The 20,695-nt window shown below is 39.5% G+C and overlaps 1 protein-coding gene across 1 annotated transcript in view; it reads right to left on the reverse strand.

The window, feature by feature from the left end:
* homer1b (homer scaffold protein 1b) overlaps positions 1 to 20,695 on the reverse strand; it is a 46,154-nt gene that overhangs the window by 12,082 nt on the left and 13,377 nt on the right. The window contains exon 2 of the mRNA XM_048595320.1: positions 771 to 927. Within this exon, the coding sequence (XP_048451277.1) occupies positions 771 to 927 (157 nt within the window). The remainder of the gene's footprint in view (positions 1 to 770; positions 928 to 20,695) is intronic.

A 20,695-nucleotide genomic window follows, 5' to 3' on the forward strand; every position in this document is an offset into this window, starting at 1 on the left:
AGACAGACAGACAGACAGACAGACAGACAGACAGACAGAGAACAAGGCAACAGCAAGGACTTTTTTGTATTAGCTACCATGTGGAATGCCGATGGTAGCTGGTCCTTTTGTCAAGGAGAGGAATTGAAGGATTCATTCTGGCACAACTTTTCTGGGAGTGGAGTTGGGTGGGGAGCGGGAGAAGAGAATGGCGAGGGGAAGAATCATCAGGATAAAACTGCATTGTTAGAGGATAGTTTGGAACTGCCTGGAAGATGGGAAACTTGATGGACGCTGGACTTTACAACTCAGTTGAAAAAAAGGGGAGGAAGTGAACCGGTCAGAATCTGGCACTGATTTTGGATAGTTTTCTGAATGTACTGCAGCTTGCTCTCAACATAATTGCAAAATAAATGCAGAATTATCAGTCATGTCAAAGCATTGATAAAGGATGGCCTTTCTCTAATCAGAATTAGCTGGCTACTAAATAATGTTCAGTTAATTTTATTAACTAAAAGTGCTGGAGAAACTCAGCATATCTGGCAGCCTGTTAAGAAAGAAACAAAGTCCACATTTCAAATCAGCTATGACTTATCTTCACTAGAATTCATAGTATTTTGCTTTGTTTTTACTATTTCCAGTAAAAAGTTAAAACTCAAAACCGTGGCTAATTCCTTAAGTTGTGCCTGGGAATTCACACTAAAGTGGTCACTCTTTGTGGGAAGAGTCAGTGACAGCAAAACATGTTAGCAAACCAGCCTTTATGCACTGTATTTTCATGTAGTTCTCACCTTTGACCCATCAAGGCTGATTATCCTGTACACGTTGCGTGTATTATCATAGAAGTAGGACACAGTTACCGCATGTTTGCTGGTGGGAACCCAGTTCTTCTTTGTGGTAGGATCAATCTGGAAGACATGGGCTCGTGTGCTGAAGATGGGCTGTTCCCTGGAGGGTAGAAAGTAGAAATTATGAATTTGCTTAAAACAAACTGCTTGCACAATTATGCTAAAGATGGAGAAGTCAAATAGTATCAAATCACGTCAACTTCCAATGAAGCCAACAAACTGAAAAAACTTCAATTCGCACAAGGTTTTCCTAATTAGGAAACGCTAATAGTGCAATTCGAATGTTCTACTACTATATATTTCCATTCCACCATCATCTCTTTTCTTCCCTTGCATTTGTACAACCTACTAATGTTTCTCAAATTAGTTAAAAATATTTCTTTGCAAAACTCTGACATTGGGAAAAAAAAAGAGAAAAAAAAAGGACAAACAAAAAAAAAATCTGGAAACCGAGTGGCAGTTCAATCCTAATTATTTTTAAAAAATTCATTTGTGGGATGTGGGTATTGCTGGCTGGCCAGCATTTCTTGCCCATCCCTAGTTGGGCTTGAGAAAAAGTGGTGGTGAGCTACTGTCTTGAACAGCTGTGGTCCACTAGCTATAGGTGACCCACCATGCCATCAGGGAGGGAATTCCAGGATTTTGACCCAACAGTGAAGGAATGGCGATACATTTCCAAGTCAGGATGGTGAGTGGCTTGGAGGGGAACTTGGAGGTGGTGGTATTCCCATATGTCTGCTGCCCTGGTCCTTCTAGACAGAAGTGGTCGTGGGTTTGGAAGGTGCTATCTGAGGATCTTTGGTGAATTTCTGCAGTGCTCTTGTAGATAGTACACTGCTGCTGAGCATCAGTGGAGAATGGAGTGGCAATCCAGCAGGCTGCTTTGTCCTGGATGGTGTCAAGCTTCTTCAGGTGTTGTTGGGGCTACACTTATCCAGGCAAGTGGGTAGTATTCCATCACACTCCTGACTTGTGACTTGTAGACGATGGACAGGCTTTGGGGAGTCAGGAGGTGAGTTACTTGCCACAGTATTCCTAGCTTCTGACCTGCTCTTGTAGCCACTGTGTTTATGTGGTGAGTCCAGTCAAGTTTCTGGTCAATGATAACACCCAGGATGTTGATAGAGGGGGATTCAGCGATGGTAACATCATTGAATGTCAAGGGGTGGTGGTTAGATTGTCTCTTATTGATGATGGTCATAGCCTGGCGTTTGTGTGGCACGAATGTCAGTTGCCACTTGTCAGCCCAAGCCTGGATAATGTCCAGATCTTGTTGGATTTGAACACTGACCGCTTGAGTATGAGGAATCACGAATGGTGCTGAACATTATGCAATTGATCATCGGCAAACATCTCCACTTCTGACCTTGGAGGGAAGATCGTTGATGAAGCAGCTGAATATGGTTGGCCCAAGGGCACTACCCTGAGGAACTCCTGCAGAGATGTCCTGGAGCTGAGATAACTGATCTCAAAACAACCACGACCATCTTCCTATGGGTCAGGAAGATGATCATAGTTAGGTGAAAGTTCTCATTACGGCATTTTCGGGATTGACTGGCCAAATGAAAACTAAATCTAAATCTGTTCAATGTCCGGGAGATCATTTATAACTAATTTGTTGTAACTATTATATGGCTTTTAAATTAAAGCTTAGATATTAGTCTATTGCACAAACATGGTAAAGCCATCATTACTACAGCCTGGAAATAAAAACAGACAAAAGTCAGTCAGCATGTAATAAAACTTGATTTATTAAGTTAAGATAGGTTTCAAGGACAGGTTAGGAGAGGTTGTGGTATTATCACTGAATTACTAATCTAAAAGATCCAAGGAATGCTCGGACAAAAAAAGAGTTGCTGGAAAAGCTCAGCAGGTCTGGCACATTTCGGCTCCGGGGACCCTTCCTCAGGGAGATATGGGACATGCTTTGGGGCCATGGGTTTGAAACCCACCGCAGATGGTGAAATCTGAATTCAATTAATAAAGTGGGAATTGAAAGCTAGTCAGTAAATCACATTTGGATCACTGATGTCCTGGAGGGAAGGAAAATTTGCCATCCATACCTGGTCTGGCCTATATGTGACTCCAGGCTCTCAATCTAGTCAACTCTTAAATGATTTCTGAAATGGCTTCTGAAATAGCTCACAAAGGCTGCTAAAGAAATGAAACCATACGGACGATCCAGCAAAGATATGGGAAACGTTTGCACACAAAAATGCACAAAGATTTGGACAACCTTCTGACTTGGTCTGTAATATGATCACAGCTGATATTACTACTGGATAAGTCCGGTTCCAGACTGAAATCTGGCATGGATTATAGTTTTGATTTAATGCGGTGGTCTTTTATTGAAACACAAGCATACTGCTTATTATTATTAAAAGAAATTCTGAAGCAAAGTTTATCATAAAAGATAAGGTAAAATATACTGAGGTGATTTACATAAAATTTGAAACCGTTTTCAAATGACATTAGAAAAAATCCAATCTATTCCAAAACACCAAATAATCAGTCAGACAGTCGCCTTTTGTATCACAGGTAAATTTGACTGAACAGTTTCTTTGTACCCCAATCTTGAGGGTTGGATGGCCTTTTTCATGAATATTCAGACACATTTAAAAAAAAAAATTTAGCTTCAAATAACTTCTTCCAGTTTCTAACCAAACATTTCTGCTCTGGAAATATCAAACTAGAACCTTTACATCCAGCAGTAGTGTTAACTCCTGGGTCATTTTTAGTGGCCATGGTACTTGTTACTGTTGTTCCATTTCCTTGTAAGTGAACCTGTTTGATGGTTGACATGTGATCTAAAGGTGGTATATTCACCTCTTCTTGAGCAACTGCCTGGAGTACATGAACAGCTTCTCCAGTTGGGCATAAGTGCCGACAATTGCAACAGTGTTTGTTATTTACTTCCAACACGTACAATTAAAACATGACAAGACAAGTGTTCTCCTCAGGTCCCAAGTTCCCACTTGGGTTGACCCTTCGCCGGAGTGTTGCAAGTTTTGTACCATGACTGGCTTGCCAATACTCAAATCTAGTCATCGTTTAGTAAAAAAAAAAAAATTTGTCAAAACAACTTGTACTTTCTGCTGTTTCATTTTAATTTTGTGTGTCTCGTTATTCCCTTCTGGCTTCAGTTGCTTTTTGCCAAAGGAAGCGTGGTTTGGATATAGCATGAAATTAGTTTTGTCATGAGAACTCAAGTACATCAGTGGATGCATTTCTCTACTCGAGGAGAGCCTTGAATCAGTCTATACAAAGTTTGCTCTATATCTTCATAGTTCCTCTGGCGATCTTGACTACCACCTCAGCTTTGCCACTTGACTCACAATAATGTTGACATGACCAGTGGTGTAGAAATTGTGAAGCAATTGAATTCTTAACGGAGGGCCACTGTCACGCATACTGTCAGAAGTGCCAACCAGCTGATGTGGGCTTTCAGCTATTTAATAATTTCATCTCTAGCTATTGAAGTCAGCCGGCCCATCTGCCAGTAGTCAAACATTATTCCAAAGGTGGCAAGATAATCAGTTCCTGCAAGCATAAAAATATTTATTTCCAGCTTCATTGATGGTCTAGCTGGGATGTGATGTTGCATCGGTGCCTCTTTAACTTGATTAGTTTGGTATGTTACAAGCATGAGTGGTTCTTGTGGTCTTTGATTTTGCTGTTGCGCTGTCTTGTTTTCCTCAAACTTGACTTAGCTCCTTTAGTGGCTTGTGTTGACGTACTTCTATCTCTTCTCAACTCCTTCATGACAATGATTCAATTTCCTTTTGGCAACATGCCATCTTGGGCTGATAATTCATCTCATCCCTTTTAAATCACAACCACTTGCAACGCTTGGTCATATGCATCTTGTTGCTTAGCTTGCTTGATTTGAATACAACAGAAAGGGCTTGCTGAATGTCTCTGCTGGGCTAAGGACTTCCAGAGCAGAATGAGCTGATGCTTCACATCAAAAGCCCAATGATTTCACACACTTGTCACCTGTCCTTTACGCAGAAGTTTTCAAAAGGAAAAAAAAGACCTTTGACCACAAATCCATCAGGAAGCGATCAGCATGTAGCGCCGCTGTAGGAGAAAGGAGAGGGCGAATCCCATCAGTTTGTTCTGAACAGACTGCTAAAGTCATTTTACAGAATGCCTCATCACCAGAACTTTCTAACAAGCACAAAAAGACATCACTTGGGTGGCGAGAATGGCACTGCCCATCAGTTCCTTTATGTACACCTGGACTCTGTGCTACCGCACACTGCCCTCAAAAGCAGCTGCAGGGGAAAGATTAGAGAATGCCACACATCTCCTGGAATATGCCTTTGCAAACCAAGTCTGGAGAGAGATGCAGTTTTTGTTGAGGTTTGTCCCATGCAGCTCCATGACACAGGACTCCTTACTCTATGGTCTGTTCCCCAGGATGCACACCAAGACGAAGACCGTGCCTGGAGGACCATCAACTTGATGAAAGATTTAGTTTGCCTGAAATATGGTCGTCCAGGGCAAGGAATTGAACTCGACTGTGTTACAGACTGGCACACTACAAAAAAGGTCCAGGACCATGTGCTGAGGGATGCACTAAATCTTGGGGCAGCTAATGCTAACACACAGCGGGGGAAGACCATCTAATGTCTTTCTGTCAAAGTATAATGAGGGTTTGTTCAGTAATCGGGCATGCCTGGTGCCTCAGATGTAAATAGCATCCTGCATAAAAGAAATGCCTTGGGTTTTTGTTCTCCATATGCAGAACTGAACTGCTTTAGGTTATGCTTATTCATAAAAGCATCAAGTACATTTGATATAAAAATGTCACATTGCAGCATCCTTCACTCTCTAACAGCAGCACTCCCAATGAAGAATGCCTGCATTGCATTTGCTTCCCTCGTGCATACGTCACATCCAGATGATACCTCTAACTGGGGTAACATTCTTTGCAGATGCTTTGGAGCAGGTAGTAGCAGCTTAAGGAAACTGCTTTGCAGTGGCTTGTACATGGACACTGTTACTGTCTGTTCCGCATTGTTTCTCAATCTAGATGCAGTATGTGCATGTGTCTGTTAGTACCCTGCACGTAAACAATTGGCTATCTTTACTGCATGAGTGTTTCTCCAAGTCTGCAGTGGCATTGCAGTCATTAGTGACTTATTTTGATGAAATCTGCTTCTTATTCCGTTTCCCAATATATCACTGCGTGCTCACCTGGAAGCTGGCATTATGTTCACATTCTATCAACAAATTGGACAAGAATTTGGCCTAAGAACTTCATTTCAATGGTAGTTTTTTTTCCATCCTCAGTTTCAGGCACACCTAGCAAGCTGTTGAATAGTCACACTGTTTTGATCTTGCTCAGCAACAGCTGCCTCCATTGTATGTCCATATTCATACGTTAGGAGATCATCCACTTTAGTTTCTACCCCAGGATAAATTCCTTGCATGGATATACTTCTAGAGCAGAGGAAATGCCAAGCCACATGTAACAATCTACATCTCCCAAAAGGGTGCCCAGAACGTGGTTAGAAAGCTGCTTTCATCCAACTTCACTTATCAGAAAATCAATCTTCATATCTAGAGAGTCATGAAACCCTTTGCAAGTTGTGACAAAACTCATTTGGTGGTTGGCATGGAGTAATGAGACCTCTTTACGGTTATGATTAGATCCTTTGGATCAATGTATACCCTCAGCATTTTTTAAAAATTAAATTCAATAGTGGATGTGGGCATCACTGGCTAGGCATTTATTACCCTTTCCTAGTTACCCTTAAGGTGATGGTGAGCTGCCTTTTTGTATTGCTGCAGTCCATCAGCTACATGTGAAGGAACAGTGATATATTTCCAAGACAGGATGGTGAGTGGCTTGGAGGGCAACTTTGAGGTGGTGGTATTCTTACTTATCCTTGTCCTTTTAGATGAAAGTGATCATGGGTTTGGTAGGTGCTGTCTAAAGATCTCCACAGTGCATTCATAGGTAGTTCACACTGCTAAGTGGAATTAGAGTGCCAATGCTTGAGCATGTGGTGCCAATCAAGTGGGCTGCTTTGTTCTGGATGGTGTCAAGCTTCTTCGATGTCATTGGAGCTGCACTCATCCAGCTAAGTGAGTATTCCACCACATTTCACTGTGCCTCAGATGGTGGACTGTGTGTGGGGTGGCAGGGTGGTGGTGGTGATGAGTTACAGACAAGTCCAGTTGGAGTTGCTGGTCAATGGTAACCCAGGATGTTGGTGAGATTCTGATGGTAACACTGCTAAATATCAAAGGGGGTAGTGTTTAGATTGCCTTTTATTGTAGGTGGTCACTGTCTTACATCTGCGCAGTGCAAATGGTACTTGCAATTTTTCAGCCCAAGCCTAGATATTATTCCAGGTCTTGTGGCATTTGGGCATGGACTACTTCAGCATCTGAGGAGTAACAAATGGTGGTTAACATTGGGAATGGTCGCTGATGACTGCACACTTATGGTGGAGGGGGAAGGTCATCGATGAAACAGTGAAGATAGTTGGGCAGAAACCACTGCCCTCAGGAACTCCTGCAGAGATGTCCTGGAGCTAACTGCCAACAACTACAATCATCTTCCTACATGCCTGGTATGACTCCAACCACCAGAGTGTTGAGCTGGAGGAACACCGCAGGTCAGGCAGCAGAGGAACAGGAAAGCTGACATTTCAGTCAGAAAAGAAGAAGGGTCCTGACCCAAAACGTCAGCTTTCCTGCTCCTGGTGCTGCCTGGCCTGCGGTGTTCCTCTAGCTCCACGCTATCTGAATCCAGCATCGGCAGTTCCTACTATCACTGGAGAATTTGTCCTTGAATACCAATTGATTCCAGTTTTGCTCAGGCTCCTTGATGCTACCTTCTGTCAAATGTAGCCTTGATATCAATGGCTGGCATTCTCACCTCACTTCTGGAATTCAACTTTTTGTCTATGTTTGTAACAAGGCTGTAGTAAGGTCAGCAGAGTGGCCCTGGTGAAATCCAAACTGGGTGGCAGCGAGCAGATTATTGCTAAGCAAGTGCTGCATGATAGTATTATTGACGACACTTTCCATCACTTTACTAAGGGCCACAGTTGACTGATTGGACAGCAGTTGGCCATATTAGAATTGTCCTGTTTTGTCTGTCAGACAGCTATGCATGGGCAATTTTCCATGTTGATAAGAACAGTAGCTGAAACAAAAACAAATTTCTGGAAAAACTCAGCAGGTCTAGCAGCATCTGCAGGGAGAAAGTAGAGTTAATGTTTTGAGTCTAATGATCTTCAGAAAGGACAGAATACTGAGACAGCTTGGATAGGGGTTTGGAAAGTTCAGTACTATTGCTGCAATGTTGTTAGGGCTGACAGCCTTTGCAGTACCCAAGCCTCCAACCACACACGGACTGAAATGAATTTGAAGACGACTAGCATTTGGGAAGCAGGGACCATCTGGAGGCAGCTGAGATGGATCAAGTTGACAATTACTGAAGATTGTTGCCACCGTTGAGACTTTTTGCGTTTATATGTTGGGCTTTTCCATCATGGAAGATGAGGACATTTGAGGACAATCCTCCAGTGAGTTGTTCAATTGTTTATTGTCATGTATGGCTGCATGTGGCAGGACTGCAGAGCTTCAATCCAATTTTTTTTCATTCATTAACAGGATGAGGACATCACTGGCTAGCCAGCATTTATTGCTCACCCCTAATTGCCCAGAGGGCAGTTGAACCAACCACATTGCTGTGGGTCTGGAATTACATGTAGGCCAGACCAGGTAAACATGGCAGCTTCCCTCAAAAAAAAAAAGGGACATTAGTAAACTGGATAGGTTTTTCTGACAATCGACAATGGATTAGTGGTCATCATTAGATTCTTAATTTCAGCTATTTGTTGATTTCAAATTCCACCACCTGTCATGGCAGGATTCAAACCCAGGTCCCCAGAACATTATCTAGGACTCTGGATTAATAGTCCAGTGATAATACCACTAGGTCATTGCTATTGGTTGTGGGATTACTTAACTCTTATTTGCTACTAGCCATTGTTCTTTTTTGTTAGCTTCACTGGGTTGACCCCTCATTTTTAAGTACACCTGGTGCTGCTCCTGGCATGCCCTCTTGTACTCTTCATTGAAACAGGGTTGATCCCTGACTTGATAGTAACAGGAAAATGCTGGGCCACAAGATTGAGTCAAACACTCAACATTTAGGCAGTCACTTGTTGCCAAAGTCTTCAAGGATATAGGTCAGAAGTCAGAATATAGGATTGGAGTAGTCAGATCTTAGCTAAGTGGTGCAGACATAGACCAAACGGCTACCTTCTGTGCTATAAAAGTCTATTATCCTTCAACTGTGTAAATGTATGGATTTCTATGATGAGTTAAATGTTAGGTACTGATTTATGGATTTTTCTTCCACATTGATATGGAAAGTTCACTTGGGGTTCAAAGCATACCTTTTAAACTTTCTGCCTTTTCTTGCTCCTCAGAAGAGGAAGTGTGGAATTGCCTTTTATTTAATTTGTTCACAAGATATGGGTATCACTGGCTCAGCCAGCATTTATTTCCACCTCTCACTGCGCTTCTGGAGTCACATCAGCCTGATCAGGTAAGGATGACAGATTTCCCTTCCTAAAAGAGGACATTTGTGAACCAAATAGATTTTCATAATAGTTGACTGTTGTAATCAGAGTAGGATTTTTAATACCAGATTTCCATTGAATTTCAATTCCACCATCTGCCATTGTGGACTTCAAACTCATCTAGTTTAGTGACACTACCACTATTCCAACTTGTCACTGTTCTGGCTTGCTCAACAAATCTGTTGCTACTCCATAATGTGACCACTGTGCTTGGAAGAAATTTCATTTTACTTCATATCATCTTGTTCTTCAAGCAGGAGCTAAAAGGGAAACTGTAGTCATTTTCTCAAAATGGCTTTTTTTGCTTTAAGTAGCAGTTCACCGCTCTGCATATGTCCGTCTCTGTCGCTGCACTCTGAGCTCTGCATTCATCTCCGTGTTACTTCTAACCCATTGCTGTTATACACTCAACAATGGGGTCAACACAAGGTTTTTATTGAAGTGAACGTAAGCTACTTGCCTCATGATAGAGGTCACATGACCACAGGATATCAGTATTGACATTTGGTCATGATTGTTTTTATTTTGATTGAAATGCATTCTAGATATGTTGGGCACAGCAATGTATCATTCAGCATTAAGTCTTTATTCTTCAATAGAGCTCAAACGGAAGAGTTTTACAAAGAGTTTTCAAAATCCATTTAACTACTAAAATTACTGCTTTTTGTAAAATTTTAAAGGATATTTAAGAACTGTAAAGCCTGAAGCCTTTATAACTTGATCACAGCCTATTCCAAAAGTATCTCCACAACGTTCCTTTATTCATTCATTTCACTGAAAATTACAGTCGACATCAAAAATAAAATTTGGAGCAAGAATTTGAAAACGTCAAGGCTTAGCTTATTCTGTGCATAAGAAAATCACTGGTCAAAATTATTAGCTCTCAAAACATAACACTGAAATACAGGAGCCAGCATATGCCACTGAATAGATAAACCCAACTCAAAACATACACATCATTTCACTCAATTTACTGATAAAGCACCTGAAAGCACTCGGACACAAATCCAATCCATTTTATCCAACTAACTTGTTTAAAACACTTCCCAGTAAAATTCTTTTTTTTTTCTTTAAGTTCAACCTGGCATGGTACTTTTTTTTTTATTTGATTTATTTTTGTCACAGGTACCTAGGTACAGTGAAAAGTTTTGTTTTGCACGCATACAAACAGACCATATTGTACAAAGTGCATTTGGATAAGAAAACAAGATTAAAATGCTACGGCTGCAGACAAACTGCACAAAGAGCACGATCACTGAATTTAAAGTCCAAAGGTCCATAAAGAAGCCTAATAACACTGTGGAAAAAGCTGTTCCTGAATCTGTTGGTAGGTGCATTTAAGCTTTTGTATTTTCTGCCCGACAGAAGAGGCTGGAAGAGATTATAACTGGGGTGGGAGGGGTCTTTGATGATGTTGACTGCCTTCCCAAGGCAGTGCAAAGTACAGATGGAGTCATTGGATGGAAGGTTGGCTTGTGAGGTGGACTGGGCTATGTTTACAACTCTAGTTTCTTACAGCCCCAGGCAGAGCAGTTGCCATACCAAGCTGTGATGCACCCGAAGAGAATGCTTTCTATGCTGCATCTATAAAAATTGATAAAAAGTCTTTAGACACATTGCCTTTACTCCCTCAGGGTTAAGGACATTCATTGTTGTGCTTTCTGACCATAGCATCAATGTGGGTGGATAACGATCCTATTTTATAGTATCTTCCAAATTAGAAGATGTGACTCCAGTTTCAACTTCATCAGCTACATGAAGTTTCTCTTTTCTGCATATTACAATGCTACTTCTGCAAACAGGAGTTCTAAAGATTATAGTCACAATACAGCTGAATTCACTTGATAGTTAACATCTCAAGCTCAGACTGTATTGAACACATTTCAACTTGGAAGAGCGATAACAAAAAGTAATTTTGAAGCTCTACAAGTACAATACTAAATTTAAAAGCCAGATAGTTTCCCCTGACTCCCAAGCAAAAAAAAAGAGGAAAAATGATTTAGTGGACAGTTGAATAACAGAGAGGAAGCAAAGATGGGACAAAAGTGCAAAGAAGGGATACACAAAATTTTAAAATGCAGGATCATGAATTTAAGATCAGAATGCTCTTACAACGTACCGTAGTTGATGCCATAGCCAAACGCTCAATCGAGTTTAAAAAGGGGAAATGGTTACACCCATCCCTCACTGCTCGAGACCAGATTCAGACCCAGAGATCCAATAAACACTCCATTGCAGGATGGAGAGCAGGTTAAGTTTCCAGTGTCCTGTACTCTAAGTAGCTATACAAACTAATAAAAGGCAGCTCTGGATTCCAGCAATTTCATAGTTGACATTTTAATGTTGTTCATAATACCCTTACTTGTCAAAAGTGAATAACTTTTGACAACAATTCATGCAAATATAAATAAGCATTTAACTAGAATGGTCTTTTCTATTTTGGGTACAAAATAGAAGTCACAACTTGGCTGAATTTTCTAGTGCAATGTATTAAACGGCAACAGTTAGATCACCTGCTAAATTAAGGTTACAAATCTTATTTCAAAAACATTTAATACTTAAATCTGACATGAAAATATTTTGGTTTTAGAATGATCTTCTGAAAATAAGATAGCTCAATCAAATGACCAAAGCAGTGGCCAAGTATCCAAATGCTTATGCTATCAAAGGACAACTCAAGTTAGAAGCGAGGATTAATCAAACTGACAGCTTTTGTTGATAAACATGGGTGAGTAGGGAGTTTGGGTGATCCTAAGTTCTACTGTTCTTCATGTAATATTGCAAAGTGCTGGCCAGTAAAATTAAAAATGCATTGGTTGCTGCTAAGTACACATTCAGAATTTTACATACAATTTGCATATTACTGTGGTAAATGTATGTCCAAAAGGAAAAAATTAAAATTAGCACATTAAAGATCTTAGTGAAAGTTGCAAGATGACTGGCATTATTGGTAGTTAATTGAAACAGGGTGGCAGGGTGGGTCAGTCTTAGAGGTACATGTAGTTCTCCCATAACGCTACAGTTGCATTCTTGTGCAACCTTACAATGTAGAAAGTAGTGTTATAGGAAAAAAACACTATAGAAAGTCGCTATACTTGTACAGCAGAAAGTTCACGTTATCCAAACAGCTTGCATTATTTAATTGCATTACAGCCAACTTGTGTTAACAAAACATGCACTATAGCAGAAATACCTGTAATGTTTTTCTTCTCCTATCTAGTGAAACTGCAATACAGGGAACACTGAACTAGTCAAGCCTTACAGGTTATTAAATTTATAGCCTTCACTTTGTTATCAATGAAGTCAAGTTGCATACTGTATTACCATAAAAGGCCCAAAACCTTGAAAGGCCACTTAGCTTATGAAGTCTGCTGCTTCCTCAGTCCATGAAACACCATCTTAATTCACAGATTTTCCCCCACTAAGCACAGCAATATAGACAAATGAAGAAAAGCTACTTACTAGTCAATTATTAATGAAAGAATCAATCACAGACCTAACCAATTTGATCCTTTCATCATTGTAATGCTTAAAGACTTGAAGGCTGAAAAGTTTGTTCTGCACTTTTGTCCCTAATAGTCAATAGTTTAGTAAGTAAAAGAAATCTAATCCTCAAAAAGAACACTGGATTTCCTTCATTTCTTTTCTGCAGTAAAAGATACATTAAGATTATTCCAACAATGACATTCTCCCGGATAGAATTAGGACAAAAACATCTAATGAGAATGACCTTCTACACATAGGAAAAACAAAGAAATGTTAAAAGATTACAAATTAATAGATTAAATCTTGCTGGACCAGGGCATATCATAGCATGCATTTTGCTGCACATTTCAGCTTTAACTTGGTGCAGTTATGAGCTGAAAAAGCCATGAGATTAGGAGAAGTGACAGAAAGTGCCAGTGTATATGTACTTGAATGAGAGTTAAGCAGTGATATACAGTAAAAGTGGGAGAATTATGACCTGCAGCAAATCAAGTACAGGTGTAGAAGTGGAGAGGGGAAGACAGACTAAGAAACAGGAGAAGTAGGCCATTCAGCTCATCGAATTTGCTCTAATAAATGACCGATCTGATAATCCACAACTCCACTTTCCTGCCTTTTTCCTATAACTTTTGATTCCCTTGCTGATTAAAAACCTCTTTCAGCTTTGAATATATTTAATGACCCCACCTCAACAGTCCCCTGTGGCAAAGAATTCCACAAATTCACAAGACCCTCAGAAGTTCCTTCTCACCTATTTTAATAGGTGACCCCTTATTCCGAGATTGCCCCCTGGTCCTACATCCTCCCAAAGGGGGCACAACCTTTCAGCATCTACTCTGTCAAATCCCCTAAGAATGTTATGTTTCAATAACATCACCTCAATCTTCTAGATTTCAATGAGTACAGGCCCAACTTACTCAACCAGCCTAGGTGAACCTACTCTGGATTGCCTCCAATGCCACATCTTTCCTTGGACAAGGAGCCCAAATCTGTTCTCAAAATTCCAGCTGTGATCCAAATAGTGCCTTGTATATATTTATCAACATCTCCCTACTTTTATTGTCCAATCCCTTTGAAACATTCCATTTGCATTCCCGATTACCTAATGAACAGGAATGAAAACTGTGACACACAGATGGGGACTTACAAATTTTTGTTTTGTAGTCTTTCTCCATCTAAACAATAATCAGCTCCTCTATTCTTTCTGCCCAAGTCCATTACCACAATTGCACACAGTGCATCTGCCAAGTTTTTGGCCATTCACCTAACTTGTCTATATCCCTCTGCAAAGTCTGTCATCCTCGCCACTTGCCTTCCCAACTATGTTTATGCTACTCACAAACTTGGCTATAGTACATTCGCTTTCCACATCCAAATCATTAAAAAATCATAACTAATTGTGGCCATTGTACTGATGCCTGTGGCACTCCACTTGTCAGCATGGGCTCTTGTCTTAAGCAGTGTGTGCATTTCCCCATGGAAAGCCTTTTGGAAATCCAAATGTTACATGCACTGTTTCACCTTTATCTATCCTGCTTCCTACCTACTCAGAACTAAAATCTTTCAGGCATAACTTGCCTTCATGAGGCCATACTGACATTGCTTGATCATATGCATTTATAAATGCTCTTTTACATCATTCATAACAGATTAACATTTCCCCAATAACAGCTTCAAGCTAGATTTCTTCTAGGTACACTTTTTTGTCTTCTTTGCTTTTTAAAGCAGGGTGTTACATTGGCAGTTTTCCAATCCTCTGGCATTTTTCACTAATCTAAGGATTCTTCTAATTTGGGTACTGCATCTGTCACTGCAGCTACTTCCATTAATATTCTACAAGGCATCCCATCAGGGTCCAAGAGACTTGTGGGTTTTTAGACCCTTTAGTCTCCCGAGCACTCGTCCTCTAGTGATGGATCGTATTTATTTCCACTCCTCCTTTTGCCCACTGATTATTTATTCATTTTGGAAAGCTAGTGTGTTCTACAGGGAAGAATTATTCAAAGTATTTAATCAACACTAGCATTTTCCTAACCACCACCTCTAAAAGGGGACTACACTCACTTTAGCTTCTCTTCCTTCTTGTACATTTAAAGAAGCTCCTGCTTTACATCTTGATATTAGTTTGAAGTTTATTAAAGGGTAAAATACACTAAGTCATCTTTCATTGGTTTTTAAAACCCAAAACTTCAGGCTTGCCATTAACCTTTAACACATTTTTCTTTCAATTTGATGTTATCCTTTACTTCCTTGGTTAATTACGGTTTGCTCACTCCCTTCATAGAATCCTTCTTTCTCACTGGAATATATCATTGTTGTGAGCCATGAACTGTTTTTTTCCCCCAAGGTCTGCCATTGTTCTTCAACAAGTTTGCTGTTAAACTGCTTTTCTAGTCCACTCTAGACAGTTACTTTATAATTATCCTTTTTAAAAAGTTTGCAGAGTTGTTTCCAACTCAAGTTCCTCCCTCAAACTTATTGCTGAAGCCTACCATGTTATAGTCACTGTTTCATGGGGGGGGAATCTTTTATCCCAACAGCATTTATTAAACCTGCCTTATTACAAAATCACTAGATCAAAACAGCCTGATCAGTGCTCAGATAGACAACACATTGATCTAGGAAACTGGCCTGAATACACCAAAATCTTCATGATTTCCTCTGACTATCCCAGTTTACTTTTTAAATTTGAAATTTAAAAATCACATACAATTATCCTAACCCTAATCAATTTTCAATGCCCTCATGATCTCCCAATCTATTCTGTCCCATTGTATAGATAATGCTATGGGGCCTGTAGCATACTTCTACCAATGTCTTCATTCCCCTTTTTGTTTCTCATCTCCACAATATTGACTCTGCCTGTTGTGAATCAAGATCGTTTGCCATATTTATTCCATCCCCACACCAAAAACACTACCCGAGCACACTTTCCTTCCTGTCTGTTCGTCAGTTCTTTTGAAAACTCACTTACCCGTGAGTATTTAGTTCTCAGCAATGATCACTTTGTAACCAGGTCTCTGCAGTTGTACAATGTATACATCTGTTAATCTATATTTGTGCAGTTAACTCATTTATTTTGTTCTGAATATGATGTGCATTCAAGCAAGACTGTAAGAAAGGCAAGAGAAAAACAGTTAAAGCATCCTTTCCTTAGTTTAAAAGAACCTCAGTATGGGAGAACTTACCACAAAGAATGAAATGCCAGTTTAAACATGTTCGCTCTTTGGACATGGGAGATAATTGTTGCTGCTCTGCCAGCCTAACAGGTATCTAAAAAGGGAGGTTATAAGCCTCCACTTTATGGTCAATTAATGCACAAATCCAGCAAGTTCTTTTAAAAAATGTTGTAGTTACATGAGTGATTTGTGCAAGTCAAATAGAGAGTGACAAATTACCCAGCAAGTTCCAAGGATCCACATTATTTCCCTTCATCTGGAGATGCTGCAAATTTGCTCATTAATAATGGCACTTATCCTTCCCCTCCCCTCAAATGGATAATTTCACAAAACGAGAGTACCCTGTCGAGGATCACAATAGTTAGATGAAAGGTTTGAAATGGAATGAATCAAAATTTTTACAACACAGAAGGATGCTATTCAGCCCATGGTTACTAGGTAATAGAACTGGCATAGGTGCAGTCTCCTGCCTTTGCCCCATATCCATGCACACCATTTGGATACAAATAGTCATCTAATTCCCTCGAATACCTCCATTTAACCTGCCTTCACATTTCCCTCAGTGCATTCTATACCCTAACTACACGCTGCGTGGAAAGAAAGCTTTTCTTGCATCACCTTTGCTTTATTTGCAAATCACTTTAGATCTGTGCTCTTCTTTCTCCAATAAAAAAGGAAAGTTTGTTTGAAAACTTATTCATGGAATTGAACATTTAAGCCATAACTCAATACAAGTGTAAAAATATTTTAAGCAGTCCACAAAATGGGGTACATTTTTCATTTTACAATAAATTCTTAGACTTCTGAAGAGTTTTTTGTTTGCTTTAGAATTGGATACACTCCGTAAAATGTAAATTTAGGGGTGACACTTACATTGTCCGAACAGTCTTTGAAACTTACACAAGGAAATCAGAGTTGAGATTTTACTAGTGTGACCCGCCAGATTACTGGATCCACTAGGGATTGAAGACCAAAATCCCAACAGCTCAGATAATACCAAACAGCAAGTCATTTCAATTGTTCAAAACAAATACCATGTTCACTGTACTCAACCAACCTTTGTAAACAAAGCACAACAGTTTTTAAAACAAAATTCTCTTCAGGTTGGTATCACTAGCTGGGTCAGCATTTACTGTTAAGCCACATTCTGAAACTAGTGCAGCCCATCTTGTGTAGGTACACCTAAATTTGCTGTTGGCGAGTCCCAGGATTTTACACCTAGCAACACTGAAGGGCAATACAATTCCAAGTCAAGGCATTGGCTTGAAGGGGAATTTGAGGTTGGTGGTGCTCACACATCTGCTAGCTTTTATGTGGCAAAGGTCACAGGTTTGGAAGGTTCAAGGTAAAAAGCTGCTGAAAGTAAATTGAAAGTACTTTGGCTGTAGAGGGTTTTGTCATGTTATGACTGCTTTCCTGATGTCAAGTAAAGGTGCCTTATGATAAACTGCATAACCACAATACCTGATCAGTTAGCACATTCCTGATCCCGTAGATACTGGTGAATAAGAGGTTTGCTTTACTTCAGTTTTGCTGATAAATAAGACCAACCCCTCTCTTTGCGAAGCCAGATGCACTGCCCAACAGGAGGTGATGGCCTAGTGGTATTATTGCTGGATTGTTAATCCATTGACCCAGACAACATTCTGGGGACCTGGGTTCAAATCCTGCCGCAGATGTTGGACTTTCAATTCAATAAAATATCTGGAATTAAGAATCTAATCTTGACTGTGAATCTGTTGCAGATTGTCAGGAAGAACCCATCGGGTTCACTAATGTCCTTTGGGGAAAGAAACTGCCATCCCTACCTAGTCTGGCCTACATGGGACTTCAGACCTACAGACTCTGAACTGCTTCTGGGCAATTAGGGATGGGCAAAAATTGCTGGCTAGCTAGCAATGCCCTCATCCCATTACCGATTAGAGGAATTATAGAAAACTGACAACTGAACAGCAGTCAACTGATTACCTGAAAGAGACTAGCATCTGCACTGCAGAAGTTTCAAAATCCAGCATCTTAATAGAATGAGGAAGCTAGATGATATATAAATTCAGAAATCAGACTTCAAGAATCACCCCAGAAAATCCATATTTGTCAGACAAATTTAACAGGATAGGGAAGAAAGTTTGTGTGCACCCAAATTCTTATGGGTAAACTGGAACCTCACCCAGAGCTAAAATTGAAAAAATTATTATAAGTAAAAGGAGTCAGTTTTCTAATCTGTAACACTAAATAAAATTGGTTTTGTAACACTAATGAATTACAAGTTATTAAAATGTAAACGTTTGCTGAGCACTTATTCCATAATCAGGTTAAATAGGACTGGAGATTGTCATCTTGCACAGTTAACCTCAACTCAAAAGCATCCAGGGGAAAAAAATCTGATAAATTTCATTCAGCAGACAAGGAAGGAGGGCAATAAAGAAACGCACTGGAACTCCCAAAGAGGGATGCACTGAGGATTGAAGTAAAATTACTTTTTTTAAAGCACATGCTAGTTATAACTTCCCACTGTAGGATTAAAACTCAAAATGTCACTAGGGATATGCAAGCTGCAACATTCACATATTTGATATTGCTGAAAAAGATTAATTAAAATGAGGATCTTACTACATCTCAAAAATATGCACAAAAGCAATAATAAGGTAGTGCTCAAGGCTATATTTGACTAGAATCCAATCATTCTGCAAGTTGAAGTTTTAAATTACTTCAGCCTTGTCTTACAGTCTTATTTAAAGAAATCACCAAACAAGTTTGGATGTTTCCTGCTTATATTCCCATGCCTTTCTTAAGGGAATTTGGAGCTAAAAGGATGGTGCTCTGTGGCTCCAATGAACCAAACTGAAACCTATTAGGGAGGGTACATGAGCATTGAGACAAGTTAGTCCTCTCTCCAACTTCCTCTCTGGTCACATGAGGCTGCAGCTGGCTTGCAATAAGCAATTGTAAACAGCAAAGCAGAAATGCAATTGGATAAGTTTGGGGAAATGAAAATATTCTTTATTCCATCACAGCAAAATAATTCAACATATTTGCAAGCTATTCTTTAATTTCCATTGCCTGAGGATGTTTACTCCAGGTACAATCACAGACTTACAAAAATCTGCATGCTTCATACGTGAACCAAGGGTAACTAAATGTTATTGCATGAGAATAAGGACAGTTGGATCTTTAAGTTTGTGCTTCCACGTTTTTTTCCCCCAAAAGCCATCCAGATATCCTATCCTACTGAATTTTCCATACCCTTTAATATACTTCCTCAACAGGTATTAAACTAAATAGTCATACAAGTAAGACAACCGTCAAACTCAAACTCAATTTGATTTTCACTCAACATTCACAAACAATACTTTCCAGCTGGGATTACTGGTGTCTTTCTGCTTTCCTAATTCAGGAAAGGAAGTTTATCATAGCATTTCCCTTCACTGCACTCAGGAGATCAGAACTTTGAATCAAACAAGTCATAAAAATATATATGTATAACATCCATATGCAAAATCATTGGATCACTTCCAAGGAAAGCTAATCCCAAAAAGTATACGAATTAAGATGGAATCATGGAATGGTAAAATCAGTTATTTTGTTATTTCTTTTTAAACTTCAATTAAGGGTCACTGAACAAAAATGCCACAGTGACATACAGTTGAGAGCTGTCAACACAAAAAAGATCAAGGGTCAGTTTCTCAATGTAAACCCAAAAAATGGTACTTTGAATTCATGATTTGAGCATAGCAGCTTTACTGTGTGTACTAGTAGAGTTTGGGGGCAGGGGGCTCTGTATGATGCCAATATACCCACTCAACCAACATCAAAACAGGTCAAGGATCACAATGCTATTTAAAAAGGTATCTTGGTCTATGAAAATTAACTATTGTATATACAAACTCAGCAGTCAAAGTGTGGCAACAGCTGAATTATTTTGGACATTAAAAATTAGATAAATGCAAGTTTTTTTTCTAACGCTGTGTGAATATATCCACACAAGTGTTATTTGACTACTAGGTTCAGATTGAATCTAGTATTCTGTAGGATAAACAAACAAATAAACAATAACCTGGCCAAAAGCAGTATCAGAATAGATTTCGACTGACACCTCAAGAGTTAAATCTACACAAAGGATGTGATTACAATGAAAATAGTTTTGTCACAAACTTATTACCTGTTAGACAAATTTTTAACCAAACAGCATTTATTTTAACCAAAACATGGATCATGAAAATATATTCTTTATTCCCAGAAAGCGCCAAACATGGGAACATATTCCTACTAAAGAAATAATTTCATGGACCATACAGTAGCGCATAGTACAGAAACAAAAGCTAGGCATCATTAATGTTCAACTTTTATAATATTCTTTACATCCATCTCAATGAGTTGGTTTTACTTAAGTAGCAGCAACTTCAGTAGATCTATTGTGACAGCAGAAATGCTTTTCTGCTTTATGCTTTCTTTGCAATTAGAAATTTCTACGAGCCAGACTTTTTAAAAAAATCCCAAGTTGAGATAATACTTAACTTCCATCATCTGACATGGGTCATTTTAAGTGGCATTTTGACCCCAAAACAGACTGATCTGCTACCAGCCCCCTCAA

Source organism: Rhincodon typus, chromosome 3 (assembly GCF_021869965.1).
Source record: "Rhincodon typus isolate 14 chromosome 3, sRhiTyp1.1, whole genome shotgun sequence".
Classification (NCBI taxonomy): Eukaryota; Metazoa; Chordata; class Chondrichthyes; order Orectolobiformes; family Rhincodontidae; genus Rhincodon; species Rhincodon typus.